Here is a 14,002-nt window from a genome sequence, read left to right as displayed (position 1 = left end):
GGCCAACAGGTAGCACTCTAGCTGTGAACAAAATCCCTGGTAACAAGGCTCTCAATTTTAACTGGATTATGTTTTAAAACCAATTGCAGCCATCCAGTGTCAGACTGCCGTTAGAACATTCGTATTACCAGAAATAGAATCAGAAGTAGTGGTCAAGTAGGTGGCTAGCTTCAATATCACACGAGTATCAGGGTAAATATAAAATTGGTCTTCCATACTGTGAAAGAGATGGGCAACAGGTAACATATAGATGTTAAATAGAGAGGTGAAAGTACTGAGCCCTGGTGGATACCAGATCTGGCTTCTGATCCGTAAGGATGGAGAAAGATTGTCAGGCAGCGATTGGCAAGAAAATAGGTTATCCATTTAACAGCCAGATCATCTAGAGCCACCTCTGACTCTGTTCTATAGTAGAGAATAATTGACAGCATCAAAGGTCATTAACAGGTCCAAAAGGACCTGGGTCCCTACTTCTTTGCTGTCAACTAAACGACAGAGGTTTACCTAATACAAAGGTCACAACTGGCTCTGAATTATGGCCAGATCTGACACTAGCCTTAAAGGAGTGCATATTAAACTCAACAAATATTTGCACTGTGTGGTGGCTTGATTTTCATGAATGGTGGCCAGGTAGGGCAGCAGATAAACATGACGAACATTGTTGGAATCATCCTGTGGAAGAGAAGACTCTTAAGAAACGTTAATAATTTATGATTTCCAATGATGTAGTACCACTACCTAAATAAAGAACTCATTGAAGAGAGTGATCAAATTGGAAGCTAAAGAGGAGTAAGTTGTTGCATGATCTTGGTGGGAATATATATGAGAGAGAGTGCAAGAGAGAGCGAGAGATAGAGAAGTGTCTGGAGGTGGAGATAAAATCAGCTGCCTCTGAGATCCAGACCTTACTGAAGGAAAATGATTTAACTGTCTGGTGGGATGAAATCTGTCCTTTGTACTGGTTAAGAAGAGTGTGGTCAGCCTTGATCCTCTGTGACAAGCAAATCTTCTTTGAAATGTTGTGAATAAGTATCTAGAAATTCAGCACACTATACAGGAGGCCTTTATATTTCTTTTGGCTGACAATGATGCTATTGATTTTTTCTTAAAATCTATTATTCACATCTCTACTGCCGAATAATATGCTTTGTTATTCTGTAGTGAGTGTGACTTACTCCTATAATACTCTTTGCTAACCCTTGGAATTCAGGAGTAAGCCAGAACAAGAGTAAGTAGCAGCAAAATCTTTGTAAAAGGGGCACATATTCTTTTGTCAGGGTTGAAAATAACCATCTTTTGCAGGGCATTCTCCCAGATGCTTTACCTTCTGCTGCTGAACTTGCTTTTGTTGGCCACAGGAACCTGTGTAATTTACCCCTCCGAACCAGTGGTAACATGCTTGTGCCCCTTCCCAAACCTGTTAAAATTGGTATACTCTTGATTGGCTCATTACATTTGTTTGTAAGTCCCTAATATAAGGTACCACCTGTACTCAGGGACTACAAATTAAATGCTACCAGAGGGCTGCAGCACTCATTGAACTGCCCCCTACAGTAGCACTGTGAACAGGTCTTCTGGCCTGCCACTGCAGCCTCGGTGTGCAGTTTTAAACTGCCATTTCAACAGGGCAAAATAAAACTCTTGCTTTATTATTATTTATAAGTCACCTCTAAGACAGGCCTTAAATGCCCATGAGGCAGGGTGCATGGTGTTTAAAATGAATGACATGCATATTTAATGTTTCACTTGTCCTGGCGGTAAAACAAAATTCAAATAATTTTCTACTGAGGCAAGGCTGGCTCTCCCATAGGTTAACACTGGTTTACACTATTACCTTTTATAAGTGCTGAATACAGTTTGGGAATAGCTATAAAAATGGTTCAAGAAATAATTTTAATAGGGACCCCACTCTTTAGCACGGAGCTCTGCTTCCGATCCAGCTTGCAGCTTGCCCCACTAACGACTCATTGGTGAACACGTTTTCGCTAGAAAATGGTCCAAGTCAGAAGGTAAACTCTCCACCTTGATGAACCTGGTCCTTGTTTTTGACCCACGCATCACTGCGGTCAGCCATAATATTTGAATCTGACCAGATCTAAAGCGACCAGATACAGCTCAGATTGGCGCTCTGTGCTTTTTGGTGCTATTTTTAATTCAAACTTTAAAAACTCATATTTCTGGTTCTACTAATTGGATATTTGTTATTTTGGTGTCATTCCATTTATTAAAATATTTCCAATTTTTCTAAATAGGTTTGGGATATTCCTTGTGTTGTGTTTTTAGTTTAATACAGTTTGGGTGTTGTATAAATACTTCACACATTGCCTCTAAATTGAGCTCGCCTAATTTGTACCAAGCTACCAGACACTTAAGCACAGGATATTTAGTGGCTTTAGTTGTTCACACTGACAAGGAATGATTATTATTTGAGGCGAGTTCTCATCTCTTTAACGAATACTCACATTTATTACTTTAAAATTATAACATACCCAAACAATATTTTTATCTATGCTCTACACAAAAAAAGAAACATTTAAATGGGGCTTCATACAATCTTCTGCCATATACTGATACAGAGTTTAAGATGCTAGGTTTCTCCACGTTTGTGATGTTGCACAAATTATGGTCTAGAATGTTATTATTTGTAACAAACTTGAAATAAGTAATTGCACCAACTAAATATATTACGCAGGATGTAAATATGAGTCTCCCCATCAAATGTAAAGGTCTTAATTTTATTCCAATAATAAATACTAGAAATTGGCATATGGGTGGATGAATACACTAGTATTTAAGTTTTTACTGTTTTTTTTAACAAACATTTTTTAAAGCACTAACAGCCTCATGCATCAACAAAGACTTTTGTGATTCCTTAATAGCGATTAAGGAATCGCAATTAAGGAATTGCAAAAGCCTATGCATGTAGGAATCGCTATAAAAATAGCGATTCCTTAAAATTCCTTAATTGCTAGTCGCAAATAGCGAGTAGCAATTAAGGAAAGCCGTCCCATTTATTCCTATGGGCCTCCAGGCCCATAGGAATGACTTGGAGATTGCATGAGCAAATTGCGAGTACCAGTAGGTACTCGCAAATTGCTCATGCAATTTCAAGGGTGCAAGGGTGTCCAAATGACACCCTATTGCACCCCTGAAATTGTTCTGTGCACAAATGTTGCACACACACATGCTCTAAGGGTATGTGTGTGCGCAACATGAAACTTTGAAAAATGCACAAAAGTGCATTTTTCAAAGTTATTGCAAATTACCATGAAGTTCAACTTCATGGTAATTTGCTCCCCCTATTAGCGAAATCACTATTTTTTTTACTTTAATGCATTGCATTTAAGGACTCTCAGTTTGGGATTCCTTAAATGCAATCGCAATTTAAGGAATCTCTATTTACTGATTCCTTAAATTCCGATTTTTGCATTTGGTTGATGCATTGGGATTCGTTTTTTTTTTACTCGCTAACGGGTGTTATTAGCGATTCGGTATTTTACCGACTGGATTTTGGCTTGATGCATGAGGCTGTAAGATTTGAAAGTCGCTTTCAGTGGCAAAGTGGGCCCAATGGGATCCCTCAGAGAAACAAGTGAAAACAAATTTTTCACCTTTCTTTTCTCTTCAGGAGTATGTTATGGTTGCCCAAAGAGCTTGCATTAATTGGATTTTCCTGTTCTTTCTTGAAGTTTTGTAACGTTTTTGTATCTCCAAATATTTTTCTTTTTACTGTTTGTTTTTATGGCATCTCTTCATGAATTGCACTTTTAAAATAAAGACGTAAAACATCTTTTTCAAGGTAACCCCATAAAAACAACAACAGATGCACACATTTTGAGTATGGCTAGAGATAGTGGGTTCTTTGAGATTTACCAACATTTACACTGATCGACTTACAATGGCAGGTGAATGGCGAGACAACGCTATAAGGAAGATCAAAAAAACTGTCGCAGGTATGGCCTTAATATTGAAACTTCAGAGCATTGTTTCCTGCGTTTCTCTTATTGTACATGTCAGAACTGTGGGATACGATGTTTGGGTACATATTTATGAAATAAAGTTTTTGCATTTAGGTGGCCTGGATGGTAATCTACTGAGAGGCACTTAAGCCTTAAAACTATTTTTTTTGTTTTTTTGTTCCTGGGATCAACATTGAGGTAGAATGAAATGTCAAGGCCAGGTAGTATAAGAATGCATATAACATTTCTAACACAAAATTAGAACAGTTATAATCTAAGGGGCAAAAGAAAAGCAATAGAACTTGGATCAAGTGTCATCTTATTTTCGGGAACCACCAACTTTGAAGGAACTGCCTATTTTTACAAGATTAAATTTTTTTTTATCCCTACCAATAGGAAATTTGAGGTCAATAAAACAATTGCAAAATGCATTAAAACAATATTTTACTCTTCATTTTGTGCTTCTTTAATTTTAAAACTAAAACACATATGCAACCAGCCGCGGTCGGTAGTAGGAGTAACTGCAGGGCGGTGACGTGGGGAGGGGCAGGGTGAGGGGCAGTATTGCAGGGATTGATGCAACACATGCTGTTTGTGGGTATCAAAGGAGATGTATGGGGTAGGGTTAAGGTACAATGATGAACAGGACAAGGCAGGATGTCTGCAGTGTACCAACCTTCATAGACCCTGGGCTTGGTTGTGCAATGGTAGCTGAATCAAGAAGCATAGATTCGGCATGTATTCTACGCAACCGGTCTTTAAGCTCTGAGTTTTGTGCAATGGCCTGGAATAGTTAAACAAATATGGTGGAGTCAAATCACCCAAAGAGATACACATGGACCATAGTGATTGTTACATTTATACAATTGGAACATGCAAGGCACACTTTTACCGCATCCAGTTGCCATTAATACTTAACAGTGGTTTTCACAACAATATTTGAGGTCTTCCTCCACATTCACATTTGACATTATTTGCAATTCAGAATTTTTTGCTTTTTCTCATGGAGCAAAAATAGCAGAAGGCTGTTTAGAAGGGTTTCATTTGATATTGATTACAAATTTGGTAAGGCTGATCTGGGTGCAAATGGGTTACGTGCTGTAAGCTGGTTCCCAGCTCTACATACATCTCTGGATACACTGCAGTGGGCTAAGGAGTAAAATAGCAATCAAGAGCAACTGCAACCAAAGCAAACCTGTCAAGAAACTTTAGGAAACATGCTGCACTGCACTGTAAAGTGATGGTCATTATGCCACAACCCACATCAATATTTCTCAGATGTAATGGTGAATATCTCACAAGCATTCTACAAAGAGGTATGCTGAAACTCCAGAGGGATCGTGCCTGTGCGAATCCCCCATCTTTCTATGTACCGGTTGCACTTGCAGGTGAAGGGAGGAATGGAGCAGAATCAATCAGACTGGTTAGTTGATGATTGCAACTGTCAGATGAACAAACAAAGCCATAAAGTATACGAGTGCTGATTTGCCAGTAATGACATTTAGGGCTTCCTGTACAAAGAGTTTTAGTGATCACAAACCCTCTGATTCAGTAAATTTGAAATATCACATGCCCACGGTGTCTCCACGCTCAATCCTAAAAGAAGCTCCTCACCCTCAGCTCTAATCTTCAAATCTGTTCGCTACTCGCATACGGAAATGATAATATCGCACATGTAAAAGGTACAGTAGATCACTTGGCATGGCTCCTCTCGTGGAATCTCCCGGGATTACTCTATAGATACTGTTAAAAGGAGAAAAGTATGCCTAGCTAAGCGGAAGAGAATTAAGGACCTTGCAATACAGTTCATTGGTCCGGCACACCTGAAAATCATCTCCAATGGGAAAGTATCCGTCTTTGATGACCGTACAGATCTGGACTCCTTCATTGTGGAAATTCAGGACTCAAATATGAATAGCTAATTAAATCCCCTCACTACCTACTAACCCTATCCTCCCACACTTAATTGCATGCTCATCTAACTAGGTCAGTTACTAACTGGTTCCACATCTCAAACTGTAATTAGCACACATTCTCTCTAACACCTACACTCTATTACCTAATTAGTTCATATTCTTACCTATGCTTACCTCCTTTCTGGGTCAGAAACCTATACAATTCTACCTCCACTGTATCATAATCTGTCCAGTCATGTTCCTTTAACAGAACGATCTCACACCACATATCTATATGATAACTTTATGCTACTAAATATAGTTACCCAAAAATCATAACGTTCTTTAGATGTTGGACACTACCCATGTTTGATGGCAGCTCTCAACACTTAGCTTCTTCCACTTGTAATTTTGGAAGTTCCATATCAACAAGATGACCCTTAAGATAATACCTCATTGTCACGCCGCTTTGGAAACCCCTCTATAGGAACTTTGCTCAGGTACAAAATTGTCCTGTGTGCTCTTCAAATTGTTACTCCCCTTTCATGATGTTAGTATTCATATTTCAAGCTCTAGCTGTAGTTACCTCAAGATATGCTTGTACTTACCTCTGGTTGAGTACAGGCATAACCATATAGTTATTGTGCAGTACATGAAAAATGTTTCTGTTCCTAATCCCCTCACTTTATATTGACACATTGCTCACATCCAGAACTCACATTAGCAAAAATCTTCCATAGCATAGTGCTCATTTCATATCCTCAAAAGGTGAGCCCTTTCAGACAGTTTTCATGTACGAAGTCAAGGTACAAGTCGTGTCTCATCCCATAAAGTGGGATAGCGTTCGCTTAGAGGGACTTCACCCCACCTGTTATCTTCACACTTCTTTTGTTCCTAATCAAGGTCTAGTTTCATTTAAAATACACAAGGCCTTTCACTCTGAAATAACAACATACCACATAGTCATAGAAGCATACCATGTTATCCTGAGCCACCCCATTAGATCCACAACAGCCTTCAATGGTCTACTTCCGAGCACAAACACACACTTCCATACCAATCTAACAGAGCTGAAGACTCTCTGTTTCAGTGGCGGCAACTGCGCTAAGGCAGAGGAGCGTCACCCCACTGCTTCCAGCAGTGGAAATAAAGGAAAAATATCATGATAATAATTTGTTATTATCATTTTATTTGTTCCCCACAGACAGTGCTGTAATTTCTTGTTTGAATATCAGGATTTATTAATGTTCAGCTATTAACACTGTCCAACCATCAGCAGTGCATAATTTTAAATAATTTTCAGCAGCTAGTTTTGGAGCCTCATCAATTTCACCAAGAGGTGAGCATTCAGCACACACCATTTTTTGACTTTCATTGGAACAGTTTTTCTAGAGTGTAGTGACCCGATAGGTACCCCTGGTACAGCAACTCGCATGTCCTGCAAGAATAACTATACAAAATATCCATATTCTGTGAATTTTATTTTTTATTAAGAAAATCCATATTATGAACATGCTGCACTGTGGTATTGCTTCAGAGAAGTAGATCTACGTCACTGTGTAATAGGGAGCCACAAATCTCATGGGAGGCCTGATAGTAACGTGTGACTGTGCCCACCCTCAGGGGTGTGACATTGGTTTGAGAGACCAGCACTAAACTCTTCACTAGAGTCTGTGGGGCACTACACCATCCCAACAAAGGGACCGCCTCAACAAGCTGTGTGGGGATAAAATGCAGCGCGAATGGTAAATGTGGGGTTGGGATGGGTGCCACACCTTTTGTAACAAAGCTTTTGGTGAGAACCACAGATTTTCAGCAGCATCACGTGCACATACAACAATTAAGTTTGATAGAAAATGCAATGTTTGAACCTCTTAGTTAAGAGCATCCTTCACAGACTTATCGCGCCTTAAGCATGACGTGAACGGCCATCCCTTTCACAATACCTAAGGCAAGGCTGTGCAAAGAAAGCAGGTGGCAGCCCGGGCAGTCCTGTCATAACAGTGTTTCAGTAATAACAAGGTACAGATCATTCATTCTTTATTAAAGAGTAAAAGTGGGCGTTCCCTAGCCTTTTTCTACCAGCAGGGAGCCATACATGGAAAAGGAATCCCCAGCAGACGTCTGCACAGGTCTCCTCCGATTCACAAATTCTATTCACAGCCTCTTGCTAGAGTTAACGTCACACCTGGGAGGCATTCAACCTCAAAAGTAAATGTACACAATTCATGTTTGACGAGGTAGTAACGTGTGAGCATTCACAAAGAATTCTTGGATGCCACCATTTGGCGTGGCGAGTGGCTGCATTTACTGTCACTTGTGTTGCTTTTCACAAATGAACATCAAACAAGGAGGGTAAAATGATGTACCCATTACTGAGGTCTTCTTTGAAAGTCTATAAATAATATAGGTGTTGCTATAGGAACTACTCATCTGCCATGGAACAGTTGTGAACGCAGTGAAAAACCCTCCGTTCTGTAAAACGAAGTTCATTCACATAATATGAATAGCTGTAACTGCTCTCATGCCCGCTGTTTTGCATTAAATAACTGGTGAGGCAAATATGGTTAAAATTGCATAAACACATTGTCGCATAATTAGCTAACCAATGAAAAAAAATTAGATGGCAGCACAAATAACTGAACCTAAGCTTAAGTTTTCAAAGCTCACAGCTTTTGTTGTGCCAATCTTTCCGGCTTTTCTTCTGTCAACACATTTTCGACTGCCACAGGTGTTTGTTAGACGTGGAAGGTTACTTTGTTGCACATTTTACCTACAGGATTACCATTTGTATAATTCTTCTTGTTTTCCATGACTTTATAGGGTTTGTGTACACATGCCACATAAACCTCAATCGTGGGCCTGTCTTATTTTGCGCTGCCAACTTAAAAAAAAAAAAACTTTCATGAATTTTCCAAAATATATATAAAAATCAGCCAAATATGCAGTAGCAAGTAATGATATGCATAAGAAAGACAGAATTGTCTAAATTAAATTACCAGCCGCAGATTTAAACCTCTGAAAATTTGTCAGCAAAAAGTAGATCTGCAATCAGCACTTGCAGGGATTTAAACTACAGTCCCTCAAACCACAGCAAGTAGCAGCTCCCGGCCTCAATCTCCAGCTTCATATCAGAGTCGAATCTTTCAATTCAGGTTTTTATGGGTATTTCTTTATATAGGTTCGGTCAACAATTTGTTTAGTTGGTAAAAAAACCCAAAAAACAGCAGTCTGGCAAGCAGCATTACTGTATTGAAGCCCACTGGACCGTTAACTAAGTACATCCATCAATTAGGACTTGCTGGTAAGCGCCACGGCAAAGACCGGTGGCAGTGACAACTTTGCAACAGTATTTAGCAGTTTGTTGGTAAAAGAGGGCTAGCTGGTGGTAGCATAGTCCCTATAATGAATTCAGCACCTTAACTTCTTTTTTGGAAGCCTTTGCCAGCAGGTAATCCCTGCTGGAAATGACGGAGAGTATATCACAACTATTACTGGCAATGGTTAAATGTGGGAGACTCCCAAGTATGGCCAGTTACCCAATTACTGCATATTTTACCTACACTGTGCATTTTAACCATCTCCAAAAGGAAGGCCCGCCTGATTTAGTCTAGAACACTACTGTGATTATAATTATGTTAAATACGTTCTTAGTGAATTAACTTTCAAGGCATAGGTCCACCTTAATCACCAGATACCACAATAACAACTTTATATATTTGGCAAGTGAGGTATATATGGGTGCTCCAGGTTAATCAAAAGCCTGGTTTTTCTCATACGACTGATTCATCAACAAGCAGCTTTGACCGTGTTCCATCGATGCGTTTAGATGTGATCTCCTGGAACGTGACGGGCCCACAGTATAAATTGCATAATCCTGACTAATTGCAGCTAGTGGAGCAGAGTGACATTATTTGATGTGAAGGGACATGGTCACCAGACTCCTTGTTTATTAATGGTTATTCAACATTTAGCGTCACAACCACTCCATCATCCTCAGGAAGGGCCAAGGGTGATTTGGCAACTTTTGTCCCAGCCAGTCTCACTAATACAACTATCGGAGAACTGTATTGTACATCCTATTACCAAATGGTATTATTTAAGCTCCAGAAACCATTTGAATGGTTGTTGATCAATTTTTATCATAATATTTTTGATCCTTCCATGACAAAGAACATGGATGAGTTGGAGGATAATGTATGCAAAGTTGAGAACAGTCCTAACAAGGAGTTGTTAATAATATGGATAGGGGATTTTTAATGTATGCACATGTGACCCCAAAATCATGATGATCTGTGGTCTCTGGCATGATTTAAGTTTGCCAGTAACACATTTTAGACACACCCCTGATGGAGAATCCCTGAACAGAGTAGCTTTCTCTAAAAATCTGTTTTTCCCAGGATTATGCGCCCTCTGATTACGGGTCTGTTCCAACATTTGTTGGCACTGGTTCATGCACAGCAATTGACCACATGTTATTTTCTAGGGATCTAGACTCGGTTTTCAATAAATACGAGGTAGTCATAAGTTGTATAAGTGACCATAACCTACTTTCTTTGGGACTAGAAATGGACAACGGTAACAAAGGTATCAATGCTGCACACAAACTTGAATATACAAAGAATAGGGGTTTGTGCATCAAATGGAACCAGATCAATAGGGACCTATTTTTGAGGGATTTAGTGATAGATAACCAAGCTTTAATCACCACCGCTTTACATCATGATGGACCTCCTAGTGACATTATCCAGGCATACACTTCTTTGACCTTGTACATTGTAGCAAAATTAACTAAGAATGTTTTTGTGGACAGGACTAGCCCAAGTTGGTTTAATCAAGCTTGTTCTAAAGCCCACAAAACTCCCAAAATGGCACTTCGGAAACAACCCAGGTATAAGCTAGGAGTATTTAAGGCTAGGAAAGCTAATAAAGTAGCTATTGCAACCAGGAAGGCTGAACTTTGGAATAAGGTGTGGGAAGACCTTGAGGTTGTGAGCAACTTGAATGTTCCCAGTTTCTTCTGGAAAGTTGTAAATTGCTCTTTCTTTTCAAGTCATGATAGCCCACAGGTAGTTGCAGTTATCACTGCAAAAGCTTGGGTAGCACATTGTCACGAAGTCCCCCTTACCGTTGATCATACTTGGATAAAACATGAATGGCGGCATTTTCACAGAAACCACAATCCTCTCCCTTTTCATTTACAGACGGAGGATTCCCCTGATTGGTTCATTCCACAGGTTCGAGACTCATCCAGAGAAAGGAGTGGCTCCTTTAACTGGGAGCAAGGTTCAACAAACCACACCCCCATCGAGAAAGGAGGAGGATACCGTGTGCAGAGCCCCGGAAGAGAAGCCGGGAAAGGAAGAATGTGCCTCGATTCCAGTGTTGACTGCCGAACGAGGAACCACCGGAATGGCAGAAGAACCAGGAGACCAACGTATTTGTGCATCATCCAGCCACACTCCAGGATGAGTGTGGCACTCCCAGGTGCGTGCACGGATTGCGGGGTGGGCTGGGCAGCGGGCGAAGTTCGGCGGTGAGAAAACAGGCTAAAATCCCATAGCTCTACCAGCCACCCAATAACCCCCTCCCTTCACTCATACACCTTCCCCAGTGAAAGAGCACCGGGTGTCTCCTCACTCCTTTTTCCCCTATGGTGACGGTGTGAAAGAGAAGACATAATCTCACATCATTTTTTTGTTTTTGGTATTTATTTTTTTTGAGGAAAAAGCCTGAAGCAAGATGGCATTCTCGCAACTGAACCAGGATTCGTGGACACTGTAAAAGCCCAAGAAGTGGTGGATAAGGACAATAATTACGAAGGACAATTCTGGCACAATCAATTAAACGTGTATAGAAAATAAATCCCATTGAAACCTCTTGTTGTGGACCTCACTGATTCATCCCGCTCACACACGTTTCCAAGATTTTCGAGCCAGAACAGCCAATGGGCTTCAGATACTCTTAGAAGCTTTTAATGTGTTCATGGACGATTTGGGGTTAAGGACAAATGTAACAAAGTCATCTTGAAATTCTATTAATACCCAAACATTCAGGAATCTAATGAAATTGTAGGAAAAAAAACATGCAAATGAGCAGATTCCAAACTTCTGTCTCTACTTTTGTGATTCCTTCATGATTCCTGTTATGACACAGAGAATTTGTGGATTACTTATTTACGGTATAACTGACCTAACCAAATAACTTTTGACAGGCAGGTCAAGTTGCATTGTGAATTCTTTCTAAACAAAGCGCTGCATAGACCATAAAATCAAGCATTCTTGTCAGAAGGCGAAGTGATATCTGCAGTCAAAACTTACTGCTGGCCCCTGTGGATGCAGCTTCTGTTTCTATCAAGTGCTGACTATACCAGTTTCTCAGTATTTTTTTAAAATTTACTTAAGAGCGAGAGAAAGAGCGAGAGAGAGCTTGGAATCTGACACCATCTAGTAGTCAGGCCAAATAAGCTACCTCTTTATTAAGACAGCAGGTTTGATTACAATCAGAAATCTATAAATAAATGTTGCTGATGCAGAGTGTGGGTCATGACAGCACAGGACGGGGGCATAATACCCCCTCTGTTCACCCCCATCCTTTTGGTGTGACTTCTTGGACCCAAAAATAAAGAGGATTTGGCACGCTCTAGAATCTCAAATCCAAGACAGATGTGCCTTTGAGCAAGCAATCTAAGTTTTTGGCGAGACATGAAGACCAGCTTGCAGGTGCAATGCTCAGTTGGGAAGGCCAACCAAGACTTCTAGGTATCTGGTTTAGGTGGGATGCAGAAAAGGTTTGTTACTGTTACAACTTTTGACAACCTAATTGCCAAATATCACAGCAAGCTATTCTTATTTTCATTTGTGAAACATTGAGCAGGCCGCCAGTTTGCCTGAACCAGGTTTCCTCAGGTGTAAATGCTCAGTATATCGTAGCATATTAATGTATCACATACTTCAAAAGACAAGACTTAATCAAATACTTTTAAATGTTTTGCCTTAAATAGAGTTGAAATTGTGAGAAATTGGCACAATTTCTCCAAGTCTCTAGAACCCAAAAAACGAAACAATATAAAATTCCTTAAGTTATGTGAGAGAACTTCCTTTAAATGAAAACTCCTCCAAACACACTTATGAAATAGGATGCAGGCTTACCGACGCAAGAGCGTTTTTCAGACCAACAACCTGAGCAGAGGGAGAAGAGCAGGTATCATGTTCCAGCATCTGCTTCAGCTTCTCTCTCTCACTTGACACAGTATTGAAGGAAGCCCTCAAGGTGACGTAAACTGCAAGAAGAACAATGGAGACAATGTAAGTCAAGTGTCCAGGCCACTACAATGACCACTGCACAGCCAAACAATAAATAATTAAAAAAAACATATCAATCGCTTCTGTGACTTGGACCAGACACTACACTTCCCTCTTCTTCCAAGATAATGGAAAGTCCTCTGTGGCTTGGAGGAGACCGGAGTATGTTTGGCTCAATATTAAAAGAAACTGCTTTGCAACCTCAGACAAAGGAACACTCTGCCTTGGACAAAGACCCATACCCAAATACAACCCCGTTTCCCCAGGATTACATCTTTTTGTTGCTATCTAGATCAGTGTTGAGGTCAACCATAGCAAACAGTGTAGATGTGGCTTTGGGAAATCTTCAGCAAATGGAATTCAGAACCAGTAACCATAAAAGCCTACCATGAACTGCTTGTACTCGTTCCTACTTGCAAAACCTCATCCCAGACTACTAGAAACAATCCAGAGAAGCCAAAAGATCTGTATGAAGGAGGCTGACGCCAGTTAAAGAACAAGAAGGTCTAGTCAAAGATACATAATTGAAAGAGCTGGTATGTCCCTAGAGCCGAACACTTGCATAAGGCATTGGGTGAAATCTACATGGCTGCCAGGCAGATCTCATACAGATAAAAATTTCAGAGCATGCTGCTGACAAACATTTGACCTAAATGTAAGTGCATGAATATCATGTTGAAGAGGGATTCTCCCACCACACTAAAGCAAAATTACCCCAGTGTACAATGGACGTGTCAGAGAGCAAATGAATCCTTGGGATCAAGTTGCCTTTGATAGGATGACTACGAATGACATAATTCCTATTGGGGTTAATAGGGGATCTAAAGTCGAATCTTGATGATTG

At 40.1% G+C, this 14,002-nt stretch overlaps 1 protein-coding gene across 3 annotated transcripts in view; it reads right to left on the bottom strand.

Moving 5' to 3' along the window:
* Window positions 1-14,002, bottom strand: part of OSBPL3 (oxysterol binding protein like 3) — an 812,031-nt gene that overhangs the window by 239,712 nt on the left and 558,317 nt on the right. For 2 of the 3 annotated variants that reach the window (XM_085631654.1, XM_085631655.1), the window contains one exon: window positions 13,006-13,136. In XM_085631654.1, coding sequence (XP_085487780.1) covers window positions 13,006-13,136 — 131 coding nt within the window. Of the gene's footprint in view, window positions 1-4,635; window positions 4,744-13,005; window positions 13,137-14,002 lie in introns of all 3 variants that reach the window. The other variant, XM_085631656.1, reaches the window with a different exon arrangement.

Source organism: Triturus cristatus, chromosome 10 (genome assembly GCF_964204655.1).
Source record: "Triturus cristatus chromosome 10, aTriCri1.1, whole genome shotgun sequence".
Lineage (NCBI taxonomy): Eukaryota > Metazoa > Chordata > Amphibia > Caudata > Salamandridae > Triturus > Triturus cristatus.
Note: the sequence above shows the minus strand (reverse complement) of the source record. Positions and strands in the feature narration are given on the sequence as shown.